Here is a 21,844-nt window from a genome sequence, read left to right as displayed (position 1 = left end):
GCCTACAGTACCCGTTATCAGTAATGACATAGGAATTCAGCTGTTTTGCATTACCATACACAAGCAGAGTATTGATAAAGGCAGGCTGACTCAACGAGCATGGTCCCTACATGCAAAACTAAAAGTTGTTGCAAATCAAGTATTTTCATCATAATTTTGGAACTACAAAGGGATTGTATATTACCTGAGTAGCATAGTAAAATGGTGTCACACCTGGCTTCAAAGCCTACCATGAAACTGACAAGAGGCAAACCTTTTATGAAAATGTATTTTATTGAAACTCTGACACAGGGCTCTCAAGTCTCACACATTCGCCGTGCTCTCACCCAACCCTCCCTCCCGTCGCCGGTCGGTTTTGTACCCAAACGTTGACAAGTATGTAATAATGTGTGTGTGCGGGGTCAGATGGCTGAGCGTTTAGGGAGTGGGGCTATTAACCAGAAGGTTGTTGGTTCGATTCCCGGCCGTGCCAAATGACATTGTGTCCTTGGGCTTCACTTCACCCTACTTGCCTAAGGAAGAATGTCTCTGTACTTACTGTAAGTCGCTCTGGATAAGACCGTCTGCTAAATATAAATGTAATGTAATCTCACGCCAAACTTTGGGTGAAATTTACATTTAGCAGATGCTCTTATCCAGAGCGACTTACAGTAAGTACAGGGACACTCCTCCCTTTGACACAGCCAGATATCAAACCGGTAACCTTCTGATTAATAGCCCGATTCCCTAACCGCTCAGCCATCTGACCACCAAACTTGACAGGCCTATCCTGCAATGTATTTTTCCATAAAAAAGTAAGCATTCTGCCTTAGCACCAAGTTCCAACAAGATAATCAAGCAACGTTTCATAGTCATTACAGCAGAAAATACATATGATAGCATACATGGTAATGCATTTTTAGCAGGGAGGGAGATTATACAAAAACATGAAATTGTACAAACAATTTTGTAAAAACAAAACTCTTTAGGGGAACTGGCCAATGAGAGCTGTCAGCATATTAGTTGGTCATTTCTGGGTACGAAACTGATAGGGCCAAATCATTAAACTAAGCTAAAGTGCTAGTGGACAAACTTATCTCTAAGTGGGTAGAATTTAGCTCCAGCTGTCACAATGGACCCACACACAACATGCGGCTTCTGTGGCTACTCAGAGCTGTCCTTCAGTAGCAGTCGCTTGCCACTCTTTGGCTCCATCTCGAGTTTAGCCGTCTTCTGACTGTTTAAGGAGATGATGGCGTTAGTTGGGAGCCCATATGCAGTCTGCAGTCAGACACACAGGTAGCTTGAATTTCCCCCAAAATGGCTACAGAGGCTTATTTACCTTTTCAGCTTGACTTTCTCAACATCAGCTGCTGGCATACGGTCCATCAGTTCCAGTCCATCGTTGACCTTTTTCAGCCACTCATAGCGCTCTCTTCCATGAACCTGGAAGGGTGAGTCAGTTTAATAGAAGTTCGAACTGAAAAACGCAACTTTTGAAGTCTTTGGTAGTTGCCACATTGTACTTACGCGGAGGACAAAGATATCGTCATCTTCGGAACCAGAGTTGGTGCTCTTGACTTTCTTGGCCTCTGTAGCAGGTGCTGGCTGGCTCTCTGAGGAGAGAGACAACATGAGGACAGAGGACACCAACAGGGGGGGAGGGGGGGGGGGGGTTAGGAGGAAGGTAAAAGGAAAGTAGACTGCAAGGTAGGATAGGATTTCATGCTGCTTTACTTCTCTTGGTTCCGGGCGTTTTGGTGCCGTTCTGGGGCTTGTTGGCGTTCACCTCCTCCGTCTTGCGGTCGCGTCCGGGGCAGGCACAAACACGAACCTCGAAACAGCGGCGCCCGAGAACCTGGCCCCTTAAGGTGACAGGAGAGATGAAGACCCATTATATAACACACACACACACAGATGTACAATCAAATGAGGATCTCACAGAAAAACGCAAAAGCGAGTAAAGGAGGGACTCACTCAGGTGTCTCCAAGGTCAGGATGGTCAGGATGGGCCGACGGTTCATCCCACCCATGCAGCTACTGTTGCACATGTAGTTAAGCAGCAGGGTGGTCACCTCAGAGCCCAGCTGCGAATAAACAGTCAAACAAACCCTTCAAAAATAGACAGTGCATCATAACTAAACAGTCGCCTTGCTTACGTGGCACCAAGCCTTGTTCTTGTTGTTAAAAAAATGCTTTGATTACTGCTCGGATCTTAAAGATGCAGATCGACTGGGTTGGCTGCACCGTAGCATGTCGAGCAGTTCTTTTCCGGAGCTACAGCAGGAGTGGGGTGTGGAGGGGGGGGGGCGGGCACACACCTGGGGGGGCTCGTACAGCACTGTGACGCTCTGTCTCCCGGTGTGTTCATCCTCCACGTACTGAGCCTGCTGGTTCCCCTCCACTCGGATTAGGTGACTGCGGTGGGACACGCCTGAGGGGGTGACAGGAACAGTTGGGACTCAGTTCTTCCCCCTGTATACGACCTGTACGAGGCTTTTTGTGTTCTCTCTCTCACACACATTCCTTCCCACCTTCGTTGTTCTCGGCCACCTTCTGGTGGTGGGGGCAGCGGCGGACCACCTCGGCCACGTGCTCCGCCTTCTTGTAGACGGCGGTGGCCCGGAGGATAGCTCCCTGGGGGGGCTCCACAGCCACCAGCACCTCGATGGGACAAGTCTTGGCCAGCTGGCAGTACAGTTTATTCAGTTGCTGGGAGAACTGGGAGGAGGGGAGAAGGGGGAAAAGGAAAAACAGGAAAAATGAATGAAGATTTGGCATTAGGACATGTGCATTTACTCTGAATGAAGCCAATAAGTAGGTTTGAATAAGCAAGTTATCAAGTAGGTTAGAAGAGCAGGGGACGAAAAACGCTGTGCTCCAATCACAGCGCTTTCATTGGGCTTAGACAATGCATCTCAAACTACTGAAAAAGTTGTAATCACACTCAATACTCAGTCTAGAAGTCAGTCTTTTGAACATTGAAACACTTTAATTACATTTGTATCTCATACCTTTCTTTTGATTGGGCGTGCTGCATTTTAACCCTGTTCTTGCTGGAAAAAAAGAGTTCCTGTGTGAGGAACATGCCCCGTCTTGTCTGACCCATGCATTGCAACCAGCCAGCAACTCTCTCTTAGACCAATGACGGACTAGCAGGGGGCGTTGGTTTAGTGATAGCGCAACCTAACATTAATCCGCATAGGCCTATCCTAGTGTGCCGACCAGTAAGGCATTGGGGTAAACCTTTGCACAATTGGCTGTTTTTAATCTGACTTCAAATCATCTAAACTTGCATTTTTAGCAAATCATCACAATGAAATGAAGGCCACATGAATGCAACTGAATGGAATATCCTTTGTCATCGGTAAGGTACAACATTTTGTCAAAATTAAATTAGGCCATTTAAACCTAGGGTGAAATATTTGAAAAATCCTATCATTCTGAGGTTGAAGGAGACTAAATCCTATCATTCTGAGGTTGAAGGAGACTAAATACTTGATAAATTAAAATCCATATTAAGAGTTATATTTGTATAACTATGTTGTACTTGTATTTTGTATGTTGTATTTGTATTTTTGTATATTCATTTTCGGTAACTTATCCCCTAAAATGGACAAATAAGTTCACGGAGAACGACCAAGTGCGTCACAAAACCATTTTGTTCACACCAGTGTTTGGACCACCATTGTTTGAGGAAGCCAAGGTAATGGCTCATGCTGCTGACTGACTGACATTTGAGAAGGAGTGAAGCACATTTATTATGTTGCCAGAATAAATATAAATCGCCATAATACGCTTTATTCACTGTTTTGTGTCCTTTTTGGGGATAATTTGAGGTTAAAGTAATAACTCGAGTAATTTCTAAATATGTATATTTACAACTGGGTGAAACTGATAGGAAACATCACGGGCTAGGCAATCACATCTCTCCAGGCTTCTGGGATAATGATAAGGAAAGGAATTACTAAGTCATACAACTAATAACAGTTCTGCAAATTAGTTCCCTTTTCAGTAGACGTAATGATTTCAGAGCTGACAACATTTTGGCATTACAGTTTTCTATGCTGTCTGTACGCCTGGTTCACTTTGAATTTCGAAAGAATCCCCCCTATTTTGGTATTGTTTGCTGCACACCCAATGTTTAGATACAGATAGTGCGGTCAAACAATTAAAATATTTAATCGTGATTAATCGCATGTCATCGTTAACTTGCGATTAATCACAATTAATTGCAGATTTGTATCCATTATTCTAAATGTCCCTTGATTTCTTTTTGTCCCATACTTTTTTTCTCATTTTAATGCTCTTATTACATTACATTTACATTTAGTCATTTAGCAGACGCTCTTATCCAGAGCGACTTACAGTAAGTACAGGGACATTCCCCCCGAGGCAAGTAGGGTGAAGTGCCTTGCCCAAGGACACAACGTCATTTTGGCACGAGGGGAATCGATCTGGCAACCTTCTGATTACTAGCCTGACTCCCTCACCGCTCAGTCATCTGACTCTCACCTGATCAACATGGAAAAGTGTATCGGACTGCTTTGGTGCAAATGTTTTATTTTATTTTTATAAACAACATTGCAATCGCCTGGCTTTGACGAGGGGGCGGAGAATTCGCATCAGCTGTGCACTTGGCCATTAAGTGGTATTTCAGACTGCACATGCTGCTATGATAGCTCAGTTCACAACAACAAAACACACATATCACTTTGGTCTTGTCAATGGAACCATTTGGCAACTTTTTTAAAGTAAACTTTCCATTCAGAATCTTATTGGTATCCATTTTGGCGTCTCGCGCTCGCCATCCACTCAAAACGTAACGTTAGCCTACTACTCTTTAGCCGGCTCGCAAGCCAAAACAAGTGTGTGGCGTGCCTGTTTTTTTGTTTCCAATCTAGCTAAATCCTTTGTGGTGTTGTAGTTTTTCTAACGTCAGTAGTTGTTGCAACAGCACGTGAAAAAAACGAAAGTTTGCTAGGCCAAAAAGAACGTTAATCTTGCGATGAAAAAATGTACGCTGTTAAAATGGGTTCGCGTTAACGCCATTAAGAACGTGTTTAACTGACAGCGCTAGTTACAGAACATTGTACGGCCAGTTCTTTATATCAGAATGAAAGCTCATGGTTAGGGATGTCAACAACTAATCACAGATATTTTAAACCGCTTATGCATGTCAGCCCATACATTAATTTGCACACACATTTCGTTAATGGCTTTGCTGTCAAGCAGCAGTCTGAGGTTATACAAAAAGTTTAATATGTGCACTACACAAAGCTCGGTGTGATACTAATGTTAATTGTGTGACGCTTGTATATGCTACCAATCAGTGTGGTAGAGGGTGAGGGATTGAAAGAGCTAGTTTGACACCTCGAGTCTGAGTATGTTATGCCATCAAGAGATACTGTAACCAAACGCATTAAAAACAACCAAGTGAATCTACATCCCCTGTACTTACAGTGGAAGTGACAGACTTGGCGATGCCGGAATCCTGGAAGCTCAGTTGGAAGCTGTGCTGGCCTGGGTGGTCGACAGTGGACAGCACGGTGGAGGTCGGGGGTGGCACGTTGTCCACAGGTAACCCCGAGAACTCCTGGGTGCTAGGCAGCTCAAAGAGGCGTTCGTCAAAACCCTCATGGAGAGCATCATCAGGTATGAGCTGGAGGGTGGAAAAACATCACTCACTTACTTTCGAAACGTAGCTTTAGGCCTAAAATAAAATTCAGCCCTTTTTTTATCAGGGCGATGACAGTTATGAAAGGCAACCTCTATATGGTCCTAACTTACCGTAGCGTTAAATTCTTCCCAGTTTCTGGAGGGAGCTGGACTGTCAGTAGTCAGAGGAATATGTGTAAGAGAGGTACAAAAAGATAGAAAAAAATGTAAGTATTTGTATCATCTCATAGGTATATACGTTACCAGGCCAAAGGATTGTCTCATCTTACATGTTCTCCCACAGCTTCTGAAAGGAGCCTTGGCTCAGGGCAAGGTTGTCCAACAGCTCTTCCATCTGGTGTCCCCCGTTAATTCTCTCAGCTGCTCGCCCGGTAATGTTAGGTGGTGCTGAAGGAGGCTGGAGACAGGAAGGCGACAGGGTCTGTGAGGAAGAATTGAGTAAAATAGAAGTGAATTGATGATTTAGACATAAACACTTTCACTGTTGCGAGATGAGTGGGAACTGTGAAGGTAGGTGAGGCAGAAAGAAATGAAGAAAAACAATTTAAGAAGTACGACTTGGAATGCATCTATAACAGCGCAGCGACTGAAGCAGGAACTCAGGGTGGTTTAAAGTAAAGAAATAAAGTGAATCAAAAGAAAGTAAAAAGTACAATGATGGTGACTCACTTATATAACTCCTTGGATAGAGGCTAACCAAAGACCATTGGATCTGAACTTTAGACATTATTCACACACCTTTTTTTTCTTCTTTTTTTAAAATAATAAAAGAGCAAGGCTAGCTGATGCACTTAATCCTTGTACTATATAGCCAACCATTTCTACGTTCTACAAGAGACGAGGGGATGGAATACAGCTAAATAACTAACTAGATTCTAACTTCAGTCTACTCTACCCCACATCCAACATACCCCTTTCTCTGGCTAATTGACAAACAGTAAATAACTTCAGAGTAATTGTAAATTATACAATGTGTGCAGAACAAGCAGGTGAGCGAGAGATGCTCAAATGTTGAGTCCAAAGCATCACTAAAACGGGATTAATTCGTTGAAGAGGCAAGTAAATGTTAATGTAAAACTAAACACAGGGCTACATTACCTAGAGCTAGCTAGACTAGCTACCATAATTTCTTCTTTCAGTTAAACTTAAGGCTTAAACAAACATGCAATCATTTTGGGCGACGCAAGTGACTGATATCAAGTTAGACAATTACATGCGTTAACAATGGATAAGCCTAAACGTGATTGTGGCTAATTAACTAGCACTTATCAGTGTAGCCAGCAAACTAGGTTGCAGCTAGCTAGCTATCTAGCTTGACTCGACGTCGATTATGCGTTTGTTTTAGTATGTCCCATGCTATGTGGGAAAAGAGAGCAAACTTTTCAGTTAATGAATGACAAAAAAACTGTGAACATATCGCATCGTCACATTGACTAAAATACCTCGCTTCCTGTAGAGTAATGTTGTGTAATTCTTTAGGTTGCACCCTTTCTAACAAAGATAAAAATCGACCAGTCGTTCGTGGTCGCTTGCAATCTGCGGAAACAATATTTTGATGCAAGCTGCTCCACGTTTAGGGGATTTCCCGAAAAACCTGAATGGGGAAGGTTGAACTCCTGGACCAGCCACCAATCACAGGCTACATAAGGCAAATGTATGTTTTTAAATTGAATAGCGCCATATGCAATATATGAAACTGGGTCGTTTCTTAAAGCTAGCTCACCCATGAAGACAGGCTTATTTCGGTTAGTCTGGCAAATTTGTAATTTATTCTGTTTTTAACATTTAACTAGTTGGTTCAAACTCAGATTTGTCAAATATTTTGGGAAATTATTAGCATAACCGGTCTGGTGTAGACTACTGTCTGAGTTGTTGCTTAAACAAGTTCACCCAAAAATCAAAACAACATGTTTTTCCTCTTGCTTGATTTTTTTTTTTTGATATCGGCCGTAGGCTAGCTAGAGATAGTGTAAACCTCCTCTCGAAAATCATGGAATTTGGCTTTGTGGTTCTCAAAACGCAAGAAAAAAAGAAAAGAGACATTGCTGACAAATGTCTCTTTCCAGAAATGATGACCCAGTTACTCAAGATAATACACATCTTGTTTTGCTAAGTTTCATGAAGGAACTTTTTCTTTCTGCCAGTGATTACCAGTGAATACCAGTGCCTACAGTTGGCGGGTGTAGGCACTCACCCTAGGTAAAGCGATTATTTTACCACTGACATCTGGCGTGCTGCAATAAATTTTTACTTTATTAACAACAACCAGTCTCGTTGAAAAATCTACTTCACAATTAATATTTTTTAAATAAAGTATCTAGGCTACAATGATAAATGCTAGGCTATATATATTATATAGGCTAAATGATATAGACCGGTCGTGTCGGTGTATAAATAAAAACAAAAGCCCTATAGGGGTGTATGAAGTAGGCTACTGTGAGAAGTAGATACTAAACAACTAAATAGTACAAACAGAGCAGAAGGTTTTACCCATCATCAATGGGTTGGTGAAGGTGGGGATGGGGGGACAAGGGGGTACAAGCTTGTTGTCACAGGGGCAATGCACCCCACCCCCACCCTAGAACCGCCCCTGCTCTTCAGTGTATGTCAGATTTAAAAAATTGCTTGTCTGTCTTGTCTGACTATCTGTTCCCACAGTTCTACACCCTCCCATTATCATATTGGATGAACAAATAAATAAATTGGGTCTAACTGGATAGGAATATAACATATTAATTTAAGCCTTTTCTCTCCCCAAAAATTGTAATTCCTCACTCATTTATTTATTTGCATTCATTGATGCATGTATTAATGCATGCAATTGTGCATTTTTTTTAGTTTTGCATGTTGTGTACATTTATTTATGTATTTATTGATATGGCAGGTTGCTCCATACCTGTATCCTTATTTTAAATAGCACCCGTTCTTTTCCCACACATCATGTTACTGTAACAATATTAAGAACCAGGCAAATACAGGCCCCCCAGGCAAATACACACACACAAACACACTCTCACGCATAGTCATTACCAAGGAACGGTATTTACATCGCCTGACTTGCCAGGTCACCTGAGTCACTATTAGAGGGCAGTCACATGTTCTCATCTGTGAGGTGGTGTGACTTTGTTTTAGATATTTGATTGTCGTTCTCAGTTTTGGGACAAACACAAATGACATTTGCACTGTGAGTTTCAAAGTTAACAAAGGCTGAGTTTAGGGTATAAGGGAAAGTGTGCATACTGGCTTGCATGTAAATGCTAACTTAACTATGTATGTGTATATAATACTTGTATGATACATCTTACAGTTCTTGGTACACCTCTCCCTATGTCTGTATTTATGATTAAAAAAATTATAATCTTATATTTGTATATTGTATTTTATATATATTTTTTTTTACTTGTTTAACTACATGCTCTTATTGGTTTTCCCTTTGAGACTTATTTGGTTTTCACAATGTATGCTTCATGTTTGGCTACCAGCAATGTTTGGGGATATCTCGTTGTTATGATCAGTGACCTATGCACTTTTGTAAAACTCTCTCTTGGAAGTCACTTTGGATAAAAGTGTCTGCTAAATGCATACATGTAAATGTAATACTACTGCTGTGTAGACATGTCTGGGAGCTTGAGTTTAAGTAAAAACATTTTTTTTTACCTAATTCCAAATGTATTCTTCTCTCATGAAAGCATATGTGTTTCTCTTTTAATTTTTAAATAGATCCAATGACCTCTCTTATCTATCTGGCCCTGGATGTTCACATGCTCTGCTGGTTTTGGGGGCTCCAACCCACTGTTCTCTGGGTATAGAGTTTCTCTCCATTTAGTGTGGGCCACACACATGACTGGGACTGGGGCCCTGGCTTTGAGAGAGGGTGTCAGGTTCTGTTTCTCAATCCACGCATCAGATCAGAGTAGGATGGAGCGGTAGAGAGTGGCATGAGATGAACATGTCGATTCAAAGCGGGAGGGGGTGAGTAGGGCTTGGACTGAGTTAAAGAGCAGTCATTTTCCATTAGCTATTTCATAGGCTCTGTTGTACCTCCCAACCAACGCCCCCCAACTCCCTAATCCATGCCTCTAGACACACCTACTTGCTGTCCCCAATTTCCACCTCTCTAGCACCAGCCCGAGTGATATGTTCCAAATTTAGGCTCCACCTGTTGCCTGGGGAAGGATTAATATTTTGTGTGAAATAGGGGAGGGTTTGTGGATGAGGTGATCCGGCGGTGTACTGGCTGGGTGCATGGCCCCTTTGGCATGTGTTTGAAAATAGCCTGGTGGATTCACAGCAGCTAAAATGACAGACAATAGGAGACATAGAGGCACAGACAAGTCTGTTCTGGCTGTACAGCACAAGAGTCAGAGCCTCAGATCAGTGCTGGTGGACAGTGGCTTCAGTATATTTCAGGCCAAGCCTTTGCACGGGACTCAGGACTGTTTCCGTTACTGGCAACAAAACAAAATATATTTTGTATAAATATACGTTGATTGACAATGAAATAGACTGTAATAGACAATGCTGAATTTATGTCTTTTTGCAAAAACAAAAAATACCCCAAAGATACAGTTTTCCAACTCCATCTCCAAAAGGCCGTGTTTGAAAGGAGGTCAAAGAACTCACTGGTGTGGTGATTTCACCAGTCTGTATACAGTTGACACACTTGCCTTCAGGCAATGGTGGATAAGGTCAAGAAAGCTTTCTGCTTGCGTCTTTCCGCAAAAGACGACCTCTGTCACAGGCTCTCAAGAGTAGGGACGGCTAAACCTCCCTCCAGTACCCCTTACAACCCCTCCCTCCTTTAGAAAAGACCAAGAGTTGTGAGAGAGACTGTGGCCATGGCATTCTATTACAGTTGTACGGACGCACCACGAACTTCATAGAAGACAGGATCCAGTGAATGAGACGAATAAACACTTGCGCCTAATTTATTCTCTTTATCGTGGATTTTTCCTTTTTTGGATCACTTTAATTCCACACGTGCGTGGATTCTTCGGGTCTACAAAGGGATTTCACGTGGTTGGGACTGCGCGAACGAAAGATACGACTGAACGGCTACTATCTGTATCTCAGCCTGTAGCCATGCCAGTTGGGTTTCAGCAACTTGGAGGGGAGGTAATGTCAAATGTCATGTTTGAAAATGTAGTTATTTCAAAATGGGTATTGTAGATCTAAATTAACCATATTTTTAAATCCATCGTTATTGCTCAATGCACGCTCAACCGATGGACCCATCCTATAGGCGCAGATATACTGTGATTGCCTCAAAGCATGACAGGGATTTTACGTAGGTGTCGTATTCATTCATTATCAGAAAAAAACATGTACACGTTTTTATTAACACCTGTGATAAACGACATAAACTATTGCTAAACTTTGCTGCATTAGGTTTATAGGCATTTCGGCTGCACCAGAATGGAAACGAATGAGCATTTCATTCGTTTTCAAAAGTAGGCTAATGAGAGAAATGTGAATTGTGAAACTTTGTTTGTCCTCAGTGGTGACCTTGACGAGGAAGACCTTTCGATTAGCTATGCTGCTAGGTCTGGGTCAGGTTGAATTAGGGTGGGTGAGTCTGTGTAGTTCAATGGGTTTACATCACAGCTGCCATGAACATGACCACCTCTCAAATCCTCAAATCCTCACCCCTCTCACAGTATTTTCTCAGGTCCGTGGTAAGGAAAGGACTCTGGTGTATTAAGCTGTAACAGTAGTACAGAGCACTAGACATTGCCATAACACTCAGCAACTTGCTGAAGACAAAATCTCATAACGTGACAAACGTTAGAAAAATTCTGAAAAAAATTATTTTGTCTTGACTTCACAGAAACATTCTTCAAAATCTTCCTTATGGTAACATATTGAGTAGTGAGGTGTTGTGGGGCATGTATTCTATGGAGTGAATTAGAGCAAGACTTTGGCATTCTAGCTTTACGTGGGTATCTCTCATACATGGGCTACACACACACACACACACACACACACACGAACCCACAGTCAAAGACACACACACACACACCCTTGTATTGGTTTATTTATTTTGGTGGATTAGAAAGCACAGCTTGTCTGGAGACTCAACACTGCAAGGTCATGTTGCTAATACACAGGCACGCCCAATCCATTCTCTTCACAAGGTACCTAATACAAACATGCAGCACATTGTTTGAGTAAGTCACAATTCATGTTGTACTATTGAGAAATTGCTAACTCCGTCTAGTATCCTGCACACATTTTCTGGGAAAACACATTGCAAATTGCATTTAGTAATGGCACAACATGCAAAATGAGTGAAAGTGCACCGGTTTATGTCCCCTGTACAGATATTATTATTCACGCTTGTAGGTTGTGAAAGGTTCTTGAGCCAGTCAGGCTCAACTCTCCGTTGGCAGTGTTGAACATAAACTGATGTCAACAGAAGGGTGGTTTCTCTTCAAACTCCTGTCAGTCAGCGTGGAGACAGGTGTGTGTGGCCAATTGGGGAATGAGGGGGGGGGGTTAAAGTCCAAGCACCAATCACACGATACACAATTAAGTCTTGCCCACCACTGAATAGATTTTTTCTCATTAATAACACAGATATATATAGTGCATATTAGAGAGACTGTGTGAGGGTCCGTGTTTGTGGTGAGTATCCATTTTATCTTGAAGAGACAGTTCACTCCAAAATCATTTTTTTCCCTCTGATTGTTATTTATCCATCTATATTGTTTTGGTGTGAGTTGTGGAACAATAATGGAACTAGATGGCACTCGGCTTGTGGTGGTCAAATTGGCAAAAAGTAAATGTGAGACTGTCAGAGGATTATATATATTTTTTTATTTAGCGGATGAACCGCTCAAGGACCACATTGCCTTGCAATCTTGGCCCTCCAGGGTGAGATGTGAAATAAAGGTGTAATGTATGGTAAACAGGGGCATAGGTTTTATTAGACATGAGTGGGACATCCCACCACTTTTTGAGAACACCAAAATCTGTCCCCCCACTTTTTATCAAGAAAATTATATTTAACGGCCTCATCCTCAGTTGTTAAGCTGTCCCACCCAATTTGAAAACAAACCTCCGCTTCTGATGTTAAATGTTTTGAAAAATCTTTAACTCCTTGTGCTGTTATGTGTTTGTGCTTGTTATCACCATGGTGTCAACATCTTTTCTCATGTGTGCCTTGTGTCCTGATTCAGACGGTGACTGGAACCCTCGCTCTCTCAGTGTTCACCGCAGTGCTCGGATCCCTGCAGTTTGGCTACAACATTGGCGTCATCAATGCCCCTCAGAAGGTAGTACATCTAGCATTAACAGATCAAACTCACTTCGTTTTCGATGTAGGAATGTCTTTTGAGAATGTTTGTTCCAGACCAATGTGAAGGTGACTCGGCTAAGCTGATTAGGATGTGTGATATTGCTCTGATGAGGCACGTGAGGGAAGACAGTAATATGACATTTGACCAGATGTCCCTGGTTGGTTCCGGAACAGCTAAGTCCATTCTCATTGTTGCAGCTGTTACAGACCATCATGTCTGTGTGTGTATACTCAGAGTACCTCATTACAGAGAGATAGAGCTTAAAGAGAAACCTGAAAAATGGGGATCAATTCCTTTAATTGATGAGTCATGTTCTAATTGTGAATGATAATTGGTCATTCAATGAATGATCTGCCTTTCATCTAGCCCAAAAAGCTTTGAAAGGGTTTTAGTGGTTTGATAAATTGGCTGGAGCAAGAAGAGGAGGGAGAAAGAGCCAAAAGTGGGAAGGAAAAAGAGTGAGAGACACAGAGACGAGGGGAGAGACTGAGTGGGGAAGAGGATGGGTAAGGAGAGAAAGAGACAGCATGCATCCAGTACACTATAGCGGAGAGTGGGATGTAACGAGGGAGTATCTGAGAAATGTCAACACGGGGGTGTGTGTGGCACATCATGCAGCATGCGGAAGCCCGGTGCCCCGCCAACGCCCCTTACCCCTCCCCCACCCCCCATTCCCCCTCTCCCTCCTGGACCATCACTACCCCATGTCACCTGCCCCCCCCCCCATAGCCCACCATCCCAGCAAGCTCTCACAAATATGTACCTATTTGCATCCCCCCCACCCCACACACACACCCCCACACACACACTTCACCATTTCTCCATCTCGGGTGACCGGGCACAGCTGAGAGTTGCAACCCGAGGCAGCGGTCTGAGACTGCCGCTTTGGTGTCATGGGAAAAGAGGGGCTATTTCTGTCTCCTTTAAAGGGGGTCGTTGGGGAGCCACACTCATATGGTTCGCCAAGGGTTCACGTTGTGACACAGACAAGGGGGGGGGGGGGGTAGGTGTCTTTTTCGGAAAGGGACACACATCATGGTGCACGTACGCTAGATTGGAGGGGCCCGAATACTGTGAATGCAATTCCGGTCTCTTCAGCGTGAACCCTAGTTCTGGTTGAAGTTTTGCTTGTGTGTAGGATAGCCATCGTGCTGTATGGTGACACCTTAAGCAAGACAACCAAATTATAACTATCTATCTGGCCTTTTGCACTTATGACAAAGGGATTGTCTATGGCTAAGTATGGCATAGATTTTTTGCCACTTGTTGCATTTCATTCCGATAAAAAATATTACGTTTATTAAGCAAAAATGGGAACAACTTCTGTGTTTATCGAAATTGTTCTCAGTGAGACCTAGTAAGGGCAATCAAAGGGAATGGTCACTTTAAGGACAGTGAGTCAGACATGATCAGTCAGCAGTGTCACCAGTCAGGTGAGCAGTCATACGAGACATCACAACTTCCCAGCCTATGTAGGCATGTGACCTGCCGTCATTATAGCGGGTCAAGTCTTTCAACTCTCACACTATGCACACCAGGCCAAAACCTTGACCCTCCATGACAGAAATTATGTACTGGCCTTGAGCTAGGTCTCTTCCTGACCGCACCATGTCTGACATCCATTGCTGAGGGGTATTCTAGTACAGGGCTTTGTGGGTGTGTAGAGGACCATCGTTATAAAACCAATTGGCAGGAAACTTTTGTGCTTGAGTTTGTCAGGAACTGAAGTGTGAACTGTTTCTGTGTTACATTGTGTTAGGTTTACAGAACCCATACTAAGAGGCGTTGGTGTTGATTTTATATAAGTAGCAGCTGTAATGTAGACATTACAAATTAAATATAACTATTTCAAAATAAAATATTAAAGTCATAGGTTTCTCCGCTTTCCAATTTTGCTTAAGCACATTGAATAATCAATATGCGAGTTGTAGTGTACATTTAAAGCCCATGTGGTAATTTTACATCACGATTATGTCGTGTTTATAGTTTGTTCTTATTTAGCTCGACATTATTTCCTATGTCCTGCTTTCGCTTTGCTGTACTCTCCTGTACATTGTCTCTCCTTGATCTTAACCATGACCTCCTCTCTCGCCCGTCAGATCATTGAGCAGGACTACAATGCCACGTGGCGCCATCGGTACGGGGAGCCCATCCCCCTGGGAACGCTCACCTCGCTCTGGTCCCTGTCTGTGGCCATCTTCTCCATCGGAGGCATGCTCTCCTCCTTCTGCGTGGGCGTCATCTCAGAGTGGCTGGGCAGGTAGGGCCAAAGCACAGGAAGACGACACACACACACGTTCAGACACACATACTCAAGGTGCTGCAACCCTACGCAAATTCACACGATGAAAGGTATCTGAGAGACGTCCGAGCCTGTTCAGTACTGCATGTAAATCCTTGTTTTTAAATTCGAGGCAGTACTCTGACAGTTGACTGCCGCGGAACTGTCAATCAGAATCATTGCTACTTTCAGCCCCTTGTAATAGGCTGTATCACGCCCCCCTCTTTTCTCTTACTGATCCAAAATGTATCCTCATTTGGAGCAGATGGCTGAGCGGTTAGGGAATCAGGCTATTAATCAGAAGGTTGCCGGTTCGATTCGGGGCCGTGCAAAATTACGTTGTGTCCTTGGGCAAGGCACTTCACCCTACTTGCCTCGGGGGAAGGACCCTGTACTTACGCTCTGGATAAGAGCATCTGCTAAATGACTAAATGTAAATATAAATGTCATTGGTTAGTGCCTTTCATCCAGTCTGTCTGTCAGGAAGTGCATCTACTGTTATGTTGTCCAGTTTCCAGCTGTGAAACTAGCTAGTATGCAAGCTAGATTATAGCCCAGAGACCTGGACTATTGAAAGGGGATCTCAGAAGAGATGAGTGGGGCTCAGGAGTAAGGCTGTGTGTGCTGAATGTGTGTGTGTGGGCTGTGTAAGGTGTGTGTTGTGTGTGTGTACATGCTGTGCGTGTGTGTATCTGCATGGGCTATCACAGTTTAGTTCTCTATCTGATCTCTCTCCCCGATCATACCTAACCCACATGCAAATCCCTACCTGCTTTAGATGCTTTCATGTTATCAGACTTGGGTCAGTCTGAAATGTTGAAATACATTTCTCATAATAAACTTCACTTCATAAACACAGTTTTAGTTGAGGCATGCCTTTGTTGGAGCCTAATCAGTTAATAATATTTATTGTGCCCATCCTTAGCATGTCAGCTTTGACAAAGTATGTATTTGAGTAAAACATGCTTTTCATTTTTTATCAGAAGTTGAAAACCCACAACTTAGTCTGCACACTGACGAAATCCTGCCATCTAGAGGCTTTGCTAAAGCCTCCAACATCTAAATACTCTTTAAGAGTGGTTACTTTGTGCAAACTAGCTACTGGTTTTCTATGTTGAAAAAACTGTTTTCTTTGTGTTTTGTCAGGAGGAAAGCAATGTTGATCAACAACTTGTTTGCATTCATTGGCGGAGGCCTGATGGGGATGTCCAAGATCAGTCGGTCATTTGAGATGATGATCCTCGGCCGGTTTGTCATCGGGATGTACTGTGGTGAGGATCTGGGAGACTTGATGCTTATCTGGAGAAAGATATATGACTGTTCACTCTGATGAAGGAATCAGAGAGAAAGTTTATATATCATATATAATATTTATAATAGGAACAACGACAAGAAATTCAAAATAGCACAACAGCTGCATTTGTTTTGTATACATTTATAAGTATTTCTTTTACGCAAAGTCTCATGTGTTTCAATTTCATTTATATGATATCTTAACTCATAATCAATATCATACATCATTGTATATGATCACTACAATATTTATGTTTTGGGACTATTATAGGCCTACCCCTAATTAAAAGCTGGGCAGAATATTAATTGAAAATAGAATGCCATTACAAATGCAAGTTACAGTATACAAGCATTTTGCCTAAACAAGTCTATCTGAATATGAAACTTAATACCAGTTTCTGTTCCTTGTCTTTTTCTACTCAGGATTGGCTTCAGGGCTGACACCCATGTATGTGGGTGAGATTGCACCCACCAGTCTCCGAGGGGCACTGGGCACCCTGCACCAGCTGGCTATCGTCACAGGCATACTCCTAGCACAGGTAGGATTCTGGACATATGTGTGAACTCTTCAAAAAGAAGCACCAGGCACAGCATTCCGGAAGGGTTAAATAGGTTTCGGAACTAGAAAGCATTACTTACCGGAACACACATTTATAATTACAGTAAATATGCAAAATGATCTACGGTGTAGAATGGTTTATTGACCCGTCCCCTTCCTTAATTGTCCGTCTCGCCAACTGAATTTTTGACCACTTTAGTCTACAAGATGGAGAAATACTTTGAGTAGGTGGAATATCCACAAGTCTGTGGGCAATGTAGAACAGAAGACAGATTAGAAATTCCATATTTTGATTAAAAGTTATGACCATTCTAGTGACTAGTGGAGACATAGGGGAAACCGGAATTATCCTGTCCCAATAGTAGCTAGCGCTATGTTGTCTCAGGCAGTAAAGGGTTAATTGTCCGTCTCTCCTTGCCCTGGCAGATCCTTGGTCTGGAGTCTCTGCTGGGTAGCGAGGAGCTCTGGCCCATGCTGCTGGGGATCACCGTTATCCCCACCGTCCTGCAGATGGTGTTGCTGCCCTTCTGCCCCGAGAGCCCCCGGTTCCTCTACATCATCCGCTGCCAGGAGCACCATGCCAAGAGTGGTGAGAGAGGAGATGTCTCAAACGTGTCCCAATACTCTGTAATGGCCACCTTTCCCGTCTCTTTTATGAGTCACTAAGCTTGGAGGACCTTTAGAAACTACACGGAAGACGTCCCTAAACATTGAGATGTGTACCAGAGATAAGCTATTAATGAGCTCTGTGTACTCTCTCTTTCTCTCTGTCTCTCTGTCTCTCTCTCTCTGTCTCCCTCTCTCTCTGTCTCTCTGTCTCTCTCTGTCATATACATACTCGTACGCCCAGGTCTGAGAAGGTTGACGGGGAGACAGGATGTAGGGGACATGCTGGCGGAGATGAAGGAGGAGAAGAGGAGGATGGACATGGAGAGGAAGGTGTCCATCCCGGAGCTGTTCCGATCTCCGTTTTACAGACAGCCTATAATCATAGCTATCGTTCTTCAGCTCTCCCAGCAGCTATCTGGAGTTAACGCTGTGAGTAGAGCATGCACACGTGGGGGGGGGGGGTCTGTGCATGTGTGTGGCTGTATGTGTATGTGTCTCTGGGTGTACAGTTTGTGATAAAAAAAAAATCAATTCCAGGACAAACCATGGTATATGTTTGGATCGTTATGTTGGTTCTTCTTATTTCTTCTTCTTCTCCTCCTCCTACCAGATATTCTACTACTCCACCAGCATCTTCCAGAAGGCAGGGGTCCAAAGCCCTGTCTACGCCACCATAGGAGCCGGAGTGGTCAACTGTGCCTTTACCGTGGTCTCGGTAGGCTCTCTAGTCTCAACCACAACCCCATTCTCTCCTGTTTAACAATGCTATCAGAGTGTAAACAAGATAATGCCGTGGATCGACCCAACCTATCCTTTCTCTAATAGCTATCCAAAGAAATGAGCGAGATATGACTTGTTGAGTAGAGAAGTTTAAATCCCAAGTCATCCATAGTGTGTCCCAGTGTGTGTATTTGTAAATAAGAAGGGGTGGAAGTACTTTTTGTTTTGAAAAGTTGTTGTCTGGTCAACTAATACTGTTACCCTTATCACAATGCTAAACAAAATTAACTATGAAATTATTCCATCTTATATGTTTATTATGACTCTATGAAAGCCAAACGGAAACGTTTTGTGGGGGGAAGAGAGAAAAAAAGATTGGTAATAATAAGATTGGTCGTAATTGGTTGTCTGAACAAGATAGTATCTTGAACAAACAACTTAATTAGTATGTTGATAACAACCATGGAAGTTTACCCATGCTGCTAGCTTTTTTAATTGCCAAGCTCGAATGAATTTTGGTCAAATAATGCACAAAAATACGTTTATGTTCTGACATGCAAAATCCACATGTTTTAAAATGTGTATTCCAGGTGTTAGTTACAATGGGGTGAGTCTGTACTGACTAGCAATAATTATATATGGAATCCAAAAAGTTACGTTTCCCAAACACACAACAGTGACACACAGATATCTCTTGTAGTGTTCTCATAATCAGATAAATACACTTCTGGAAGTTTAAACAGGGTCTCACCTACAATGCTTTAATTGAATAAAATTCCCTCTTTGCCTCATTCTGCTTGCACACCATACTGATCTGTTTGATTATTTGACACAAACATTTTAAAGCTAGTTGGCATGAGGGAACTTCCTTGGTTAACTTCAGCCAATTAAGTTGCTTGAATGTTTTCTCCCTTACGAATTAGGACACAAACAGAAAGAAGTGAATGAATAATGACAATGGGGAGCTCTTATTGGACTACGACTGTTCTCTAATCTTTTGTCCTCCTTTCATCCAATCCACAGCTCTTCCTGGTGGAGAAGACAGGCCGCAGGACACTGCACATGCTCGGTCTGTCCGGGATGTGCCTGTGTGCTGTCATCATGACGATGGCCCTCGCCTTATTGGTCAGTCCCGCATTAACATAAAAAAAATGTGCTATGGTTCAGCTACAACTAAAGCAAAATAATGTACTTATTTGCTTCTGTATAACCTTAGCTGCACATTGTAGGCACAGACTAAAGAAAAAATACAGTTCTTGCCTTTATCCCACCCAAAAATGTCAACACCAAACATTTCTAGTTGTTTCTATGAGACGGACAATGAACCCTTTAATCTTGTCCCTGGCAGGACAGGGTTCCCTGGATGAGCTACATCAGCATGTTGGCCATCTTTGGCTTCGTGGGCTTCTTTGAAGTGGGTCCTGGTCCGATCCCCTGGTTCTTCGTCGCCGAGCTCTTCTCCCAGGGCCCCAGACCTGCTGCTATGGCTGTGGCCGGATTCTCCAACTGGACCGCCAACTTTATTATCGGCATGGGCTTCCAATACATCGCTGTGAGTGTTTGGATCCATGTTGTTTCACTAGTTATTTCTACTTTCTTTCAACCAACTTTGAAAGGTTAGTGAAGGATAACAATAGTTGATTAAAGCCTTGTTGAGCTGAACTGCTAAGCAGATGTCAAATGATTTGTAAGTGAACCTTATCCCTACCGTGAACCTCTGTGTTAATTTCTTTGTTTCTCCTCAGGACGTTTGCGGCCCGTACGTGTTCCTGATTTTCGCAGTGCTCATCCTTTTCTTCATCCTCTTCACTTTCTTCCGGGTGCCAGAGACGCGGGGCAAGACGTTTGACCAAATCGCTGCCAATTTCCAGCAGCACTCGGCGACCATGATGGACATGGACCTGGACCTGGGCCTGGACAAGCCTAGCACCGAGCTGGACTACCTTGGGGATGGCACTCTGAACTAAGGGTGCGAGGCCTGAGGAGGGAAACAAGGCTGGGCGCCATAGAAATGAAGTTGGGTATAGTCCCTAGGGGTGGACAGTCCTTTGGGCCTGATTCCAACCCATTGCTGTGTATTTGGAGAGTTGATGAGAGTATGCAATTACTTTGGAATCAGGCCCTTGTATGATGCCATGGGTGAAATAGGGAAATGACGCTAAGTGGGGGGGCATTCCTGGAACTCAACTTAGTAGAATCAGTTTCAGGGAAAAGGTTATACAACTTTAGAACAGAACTGCAACAACTTAACACAGCCCCAGGAGAGGAAGAGTTGGAGGCTTGTTACCAAGTTTGGGTGACAGATTCTGATTACCATAGCAACCCATAATGGGTCATAGTGGGCTGTAAAAAATGTTTCAGATTTTTTTAAGGCATAAATCACATGGTTTTTAAATGCAGGTTGAGGTTGGGATATTATTCTGTGATATTGCACACCGATATTATATATAGAGCAATGCTGGAGAGACTGTTTTTACTGCACTTTATCTACAAAGATGTCAGGCTTTCAGAGATGGAGAAAACTAGTTACAGAAGGGAAATAAGGTTAACCAACTTGCATTAGTAACTAGTTAAGTGGTTTTGACATGTATGATTTGTTTCTGACATTTCATGGTGTATAGTACAGCCTACAGAAATGTTACTGTGAGAAGTGATAACGATGTACAGTAATTAGTACTTAATGTTTATAGTGTGCTGGTTTGATTGAAACATAGGAAAACTAATGGTTTGAGGGTCTACAAATATTCAAACTTTACCCACTCCAAAAGGAGGATGCCTTTCGTTTTTTTTTTTTTTTTTTACCGTCTCCGCATATGTCTGAAGGTACTATGCATGCAGTTAGAGATTTTGGATGTACTGGTGTGATTGTTTCTTGAAGACTTGTATTGAGATATTGTACAAAGGACACCAGTAATTTATAAAATGTGTGAATATTAATGCTGTGTTCAATGAAGTAACAGATTGTTGACAAATGCCACTTGATTGTCTTTTTACTCAAATAACAGCCCAATTATGAAGATGCCATCAAAGGATTACTAAATATATTCAAGTAGATATGTCGACACCCCTATTACTTCAGGAATCATATGTATCAAACCCAAATGTGGGGTACAGTGCCATACAGGTAAAGAACTACACTTGAAATGCCACTTTATAGTTTTATAATAAATTGTAGGTAAGGAATATTAACCTGACTCGCCACATGGTTTGTTACAGTTGGAAAAGGACACTTTCAAAAAATACTTGGCAAATAATGAACCATCTGTCCATCACGGGCTAACAAACCACCCCTGTAACTGCCAGTTCCTTATACTAGAGGATGCAAATTGGTCCTATACCACTTGCTCAGGCACATCTAGAAGTTACATTTATTCATTTAGCAGACGCTCTTAAGTACAAGGACATTATCCCCGAAGCTAGTAGGGT

General features: G+C 42.7%; 2 protein-coding genes across 4 annotated transcripts; one reads left to right on the top strand and one right to left on the bottom strand.

The window, feature by feature from the left end:
* Window positions 1-591: 591 nt before the first annotated feature.
* LOC124486985 (cellular tumor antigen p53-like) lies at window positions 592-8,985 on the bottom strand. 3 transcript variants are annotated; one of them, XM_047048935.1, is made up of 11 exons: window positions 7,101-8,985; window positions 5,928-6,079; window positions 5,770-5,809; window positions 5,441-5,641; window positions 2,514-2,700; window positions 2,301-2,413; window positions 1,957-2,066; window positions 1,717-1,844; window positions 1,510-1,595; window positions 1,322-1,425; window positions 592-1,216 (listed from the first exon to the last, which is right to left on the bottom strand). In XM_047048935.1, exons 2-11 carry the CDS (start codon window positions 5,990-5,992, stop codon window positions 1,144-1,146), a joined length of 1,107 nt encoding a protein of 368 aa, XP_046904891.1. In that variant the 5' UTR covers window positions 5,993-6,079; window positions 7,101-8,985; the 3' UTR covers window positions 592-1,143. The 3 variants fall into 3 exon arrangements, with proteins under 3 accessions (XP_046904891.1, XP_046904893.1, XP_046904892.1); XM_047048937.1 differs by having other exon boundaries at window positions 5,928-6,055; XM_047048936.1 differs by lacking the exon at window positions 7,101-8,985 and adding an exon at window positions 6,328-7,094.
* Window positions 8,986-10,316: 1,331 nt separating this feature from the next.
* LOC124486984 (solute carrier family 2, facilitated glucose transporter member 4-like) lies at window positions 10,317-21,355 on the top strand. The gene is made up of 11 exons (XM_047048934.1): window positions 10,317-10,773; window positions 12,837-12,932; window positions 15,056-15,216; window positions 16,384-16,508; window positions 16,954-17,069; window positions 17,516-17,678; window positions 17,940-18,127; window positions 18,309-18,413; window positions 19,442-19,543; window positions 19,767-19,970; window positions 20,164-21,355. Exons 1-11 carry the CDS (start codon window positions 10,741-10,743, stop codon window positions 20,383-20,385), a joined length of 1,515 nt encoding a protein of 504 aa, XP_046904890.1. The 5' UTR covers window positions 10,317-10,740; the 3' UTR covers window positions 20,386-21,355.
* The last annotated feature ends 489 nt before the right edge of the window (window positions 21,356-21,844 follow it).

Source organism: Hypomesus transpacificus, chromosome 25 (assembly GCF_021917145.1).
Source record: "Hypomesus transpacificus isolate Combined female chromosome 25, fHypTra1, whole genome shotgun sequence".
NCBI lineage: Eukaryota > Metazoa > Chordata > Actinopteri > Osmeriformes > Osmeridae > Hypomesus > Hypomesus transpacificus.
This window is presented reverse-complemented; position numbering and strand designations above follow the sequence as displayed.

Excerpts from the sequence above, each read along its gene's own strand:
- LOC124486985 (XM_047048935.1), bottom strand. The coding sequence starts at position 5,992 with ATGGAAGAGCTGTTGGACAACCTTGCCCTGAGCCAAGGCTCCTTTCAG. Across the intron at positions 5,810-5,927 it reads CAGAAGCTGTGGGAGAACAT|TCCAGCTCCCTCCAGAAACT; the intron begins GTAAGATGAGAC and ends GACTACTGACAG. Across the intron at positions 1,845-1,956 it reads CTGACCTTGGAGACACCTGA|GGGCCAGGTTCTCGGGCGCC; the intron begins GTGAGTCCCTCC and ends TGTCACCTTAAG.
- LOC124486984 (XM_047048934.1), top strand. The coding sequence starts at position 10,741 with ATGCCAGTTGGGTTTCAGCAACTTGGAGGGGAG. Across the intron at positions 17,070-17,515 it reads CAGGCATACTCCTAGCACAG|ATCCTTGGTCTGGAGTCTCT; the intron begins GTAGGATTCTGG and ends TTGCCCTGGCAG. Across the intron at positions 17,679-17,939 it reads GGAGCACCATGCCAAGAGTG|GTCTGAGAAGGTTGACGGGG; the intron begins GTGAGAGAGGAG and ends TCGTACGCCCAG.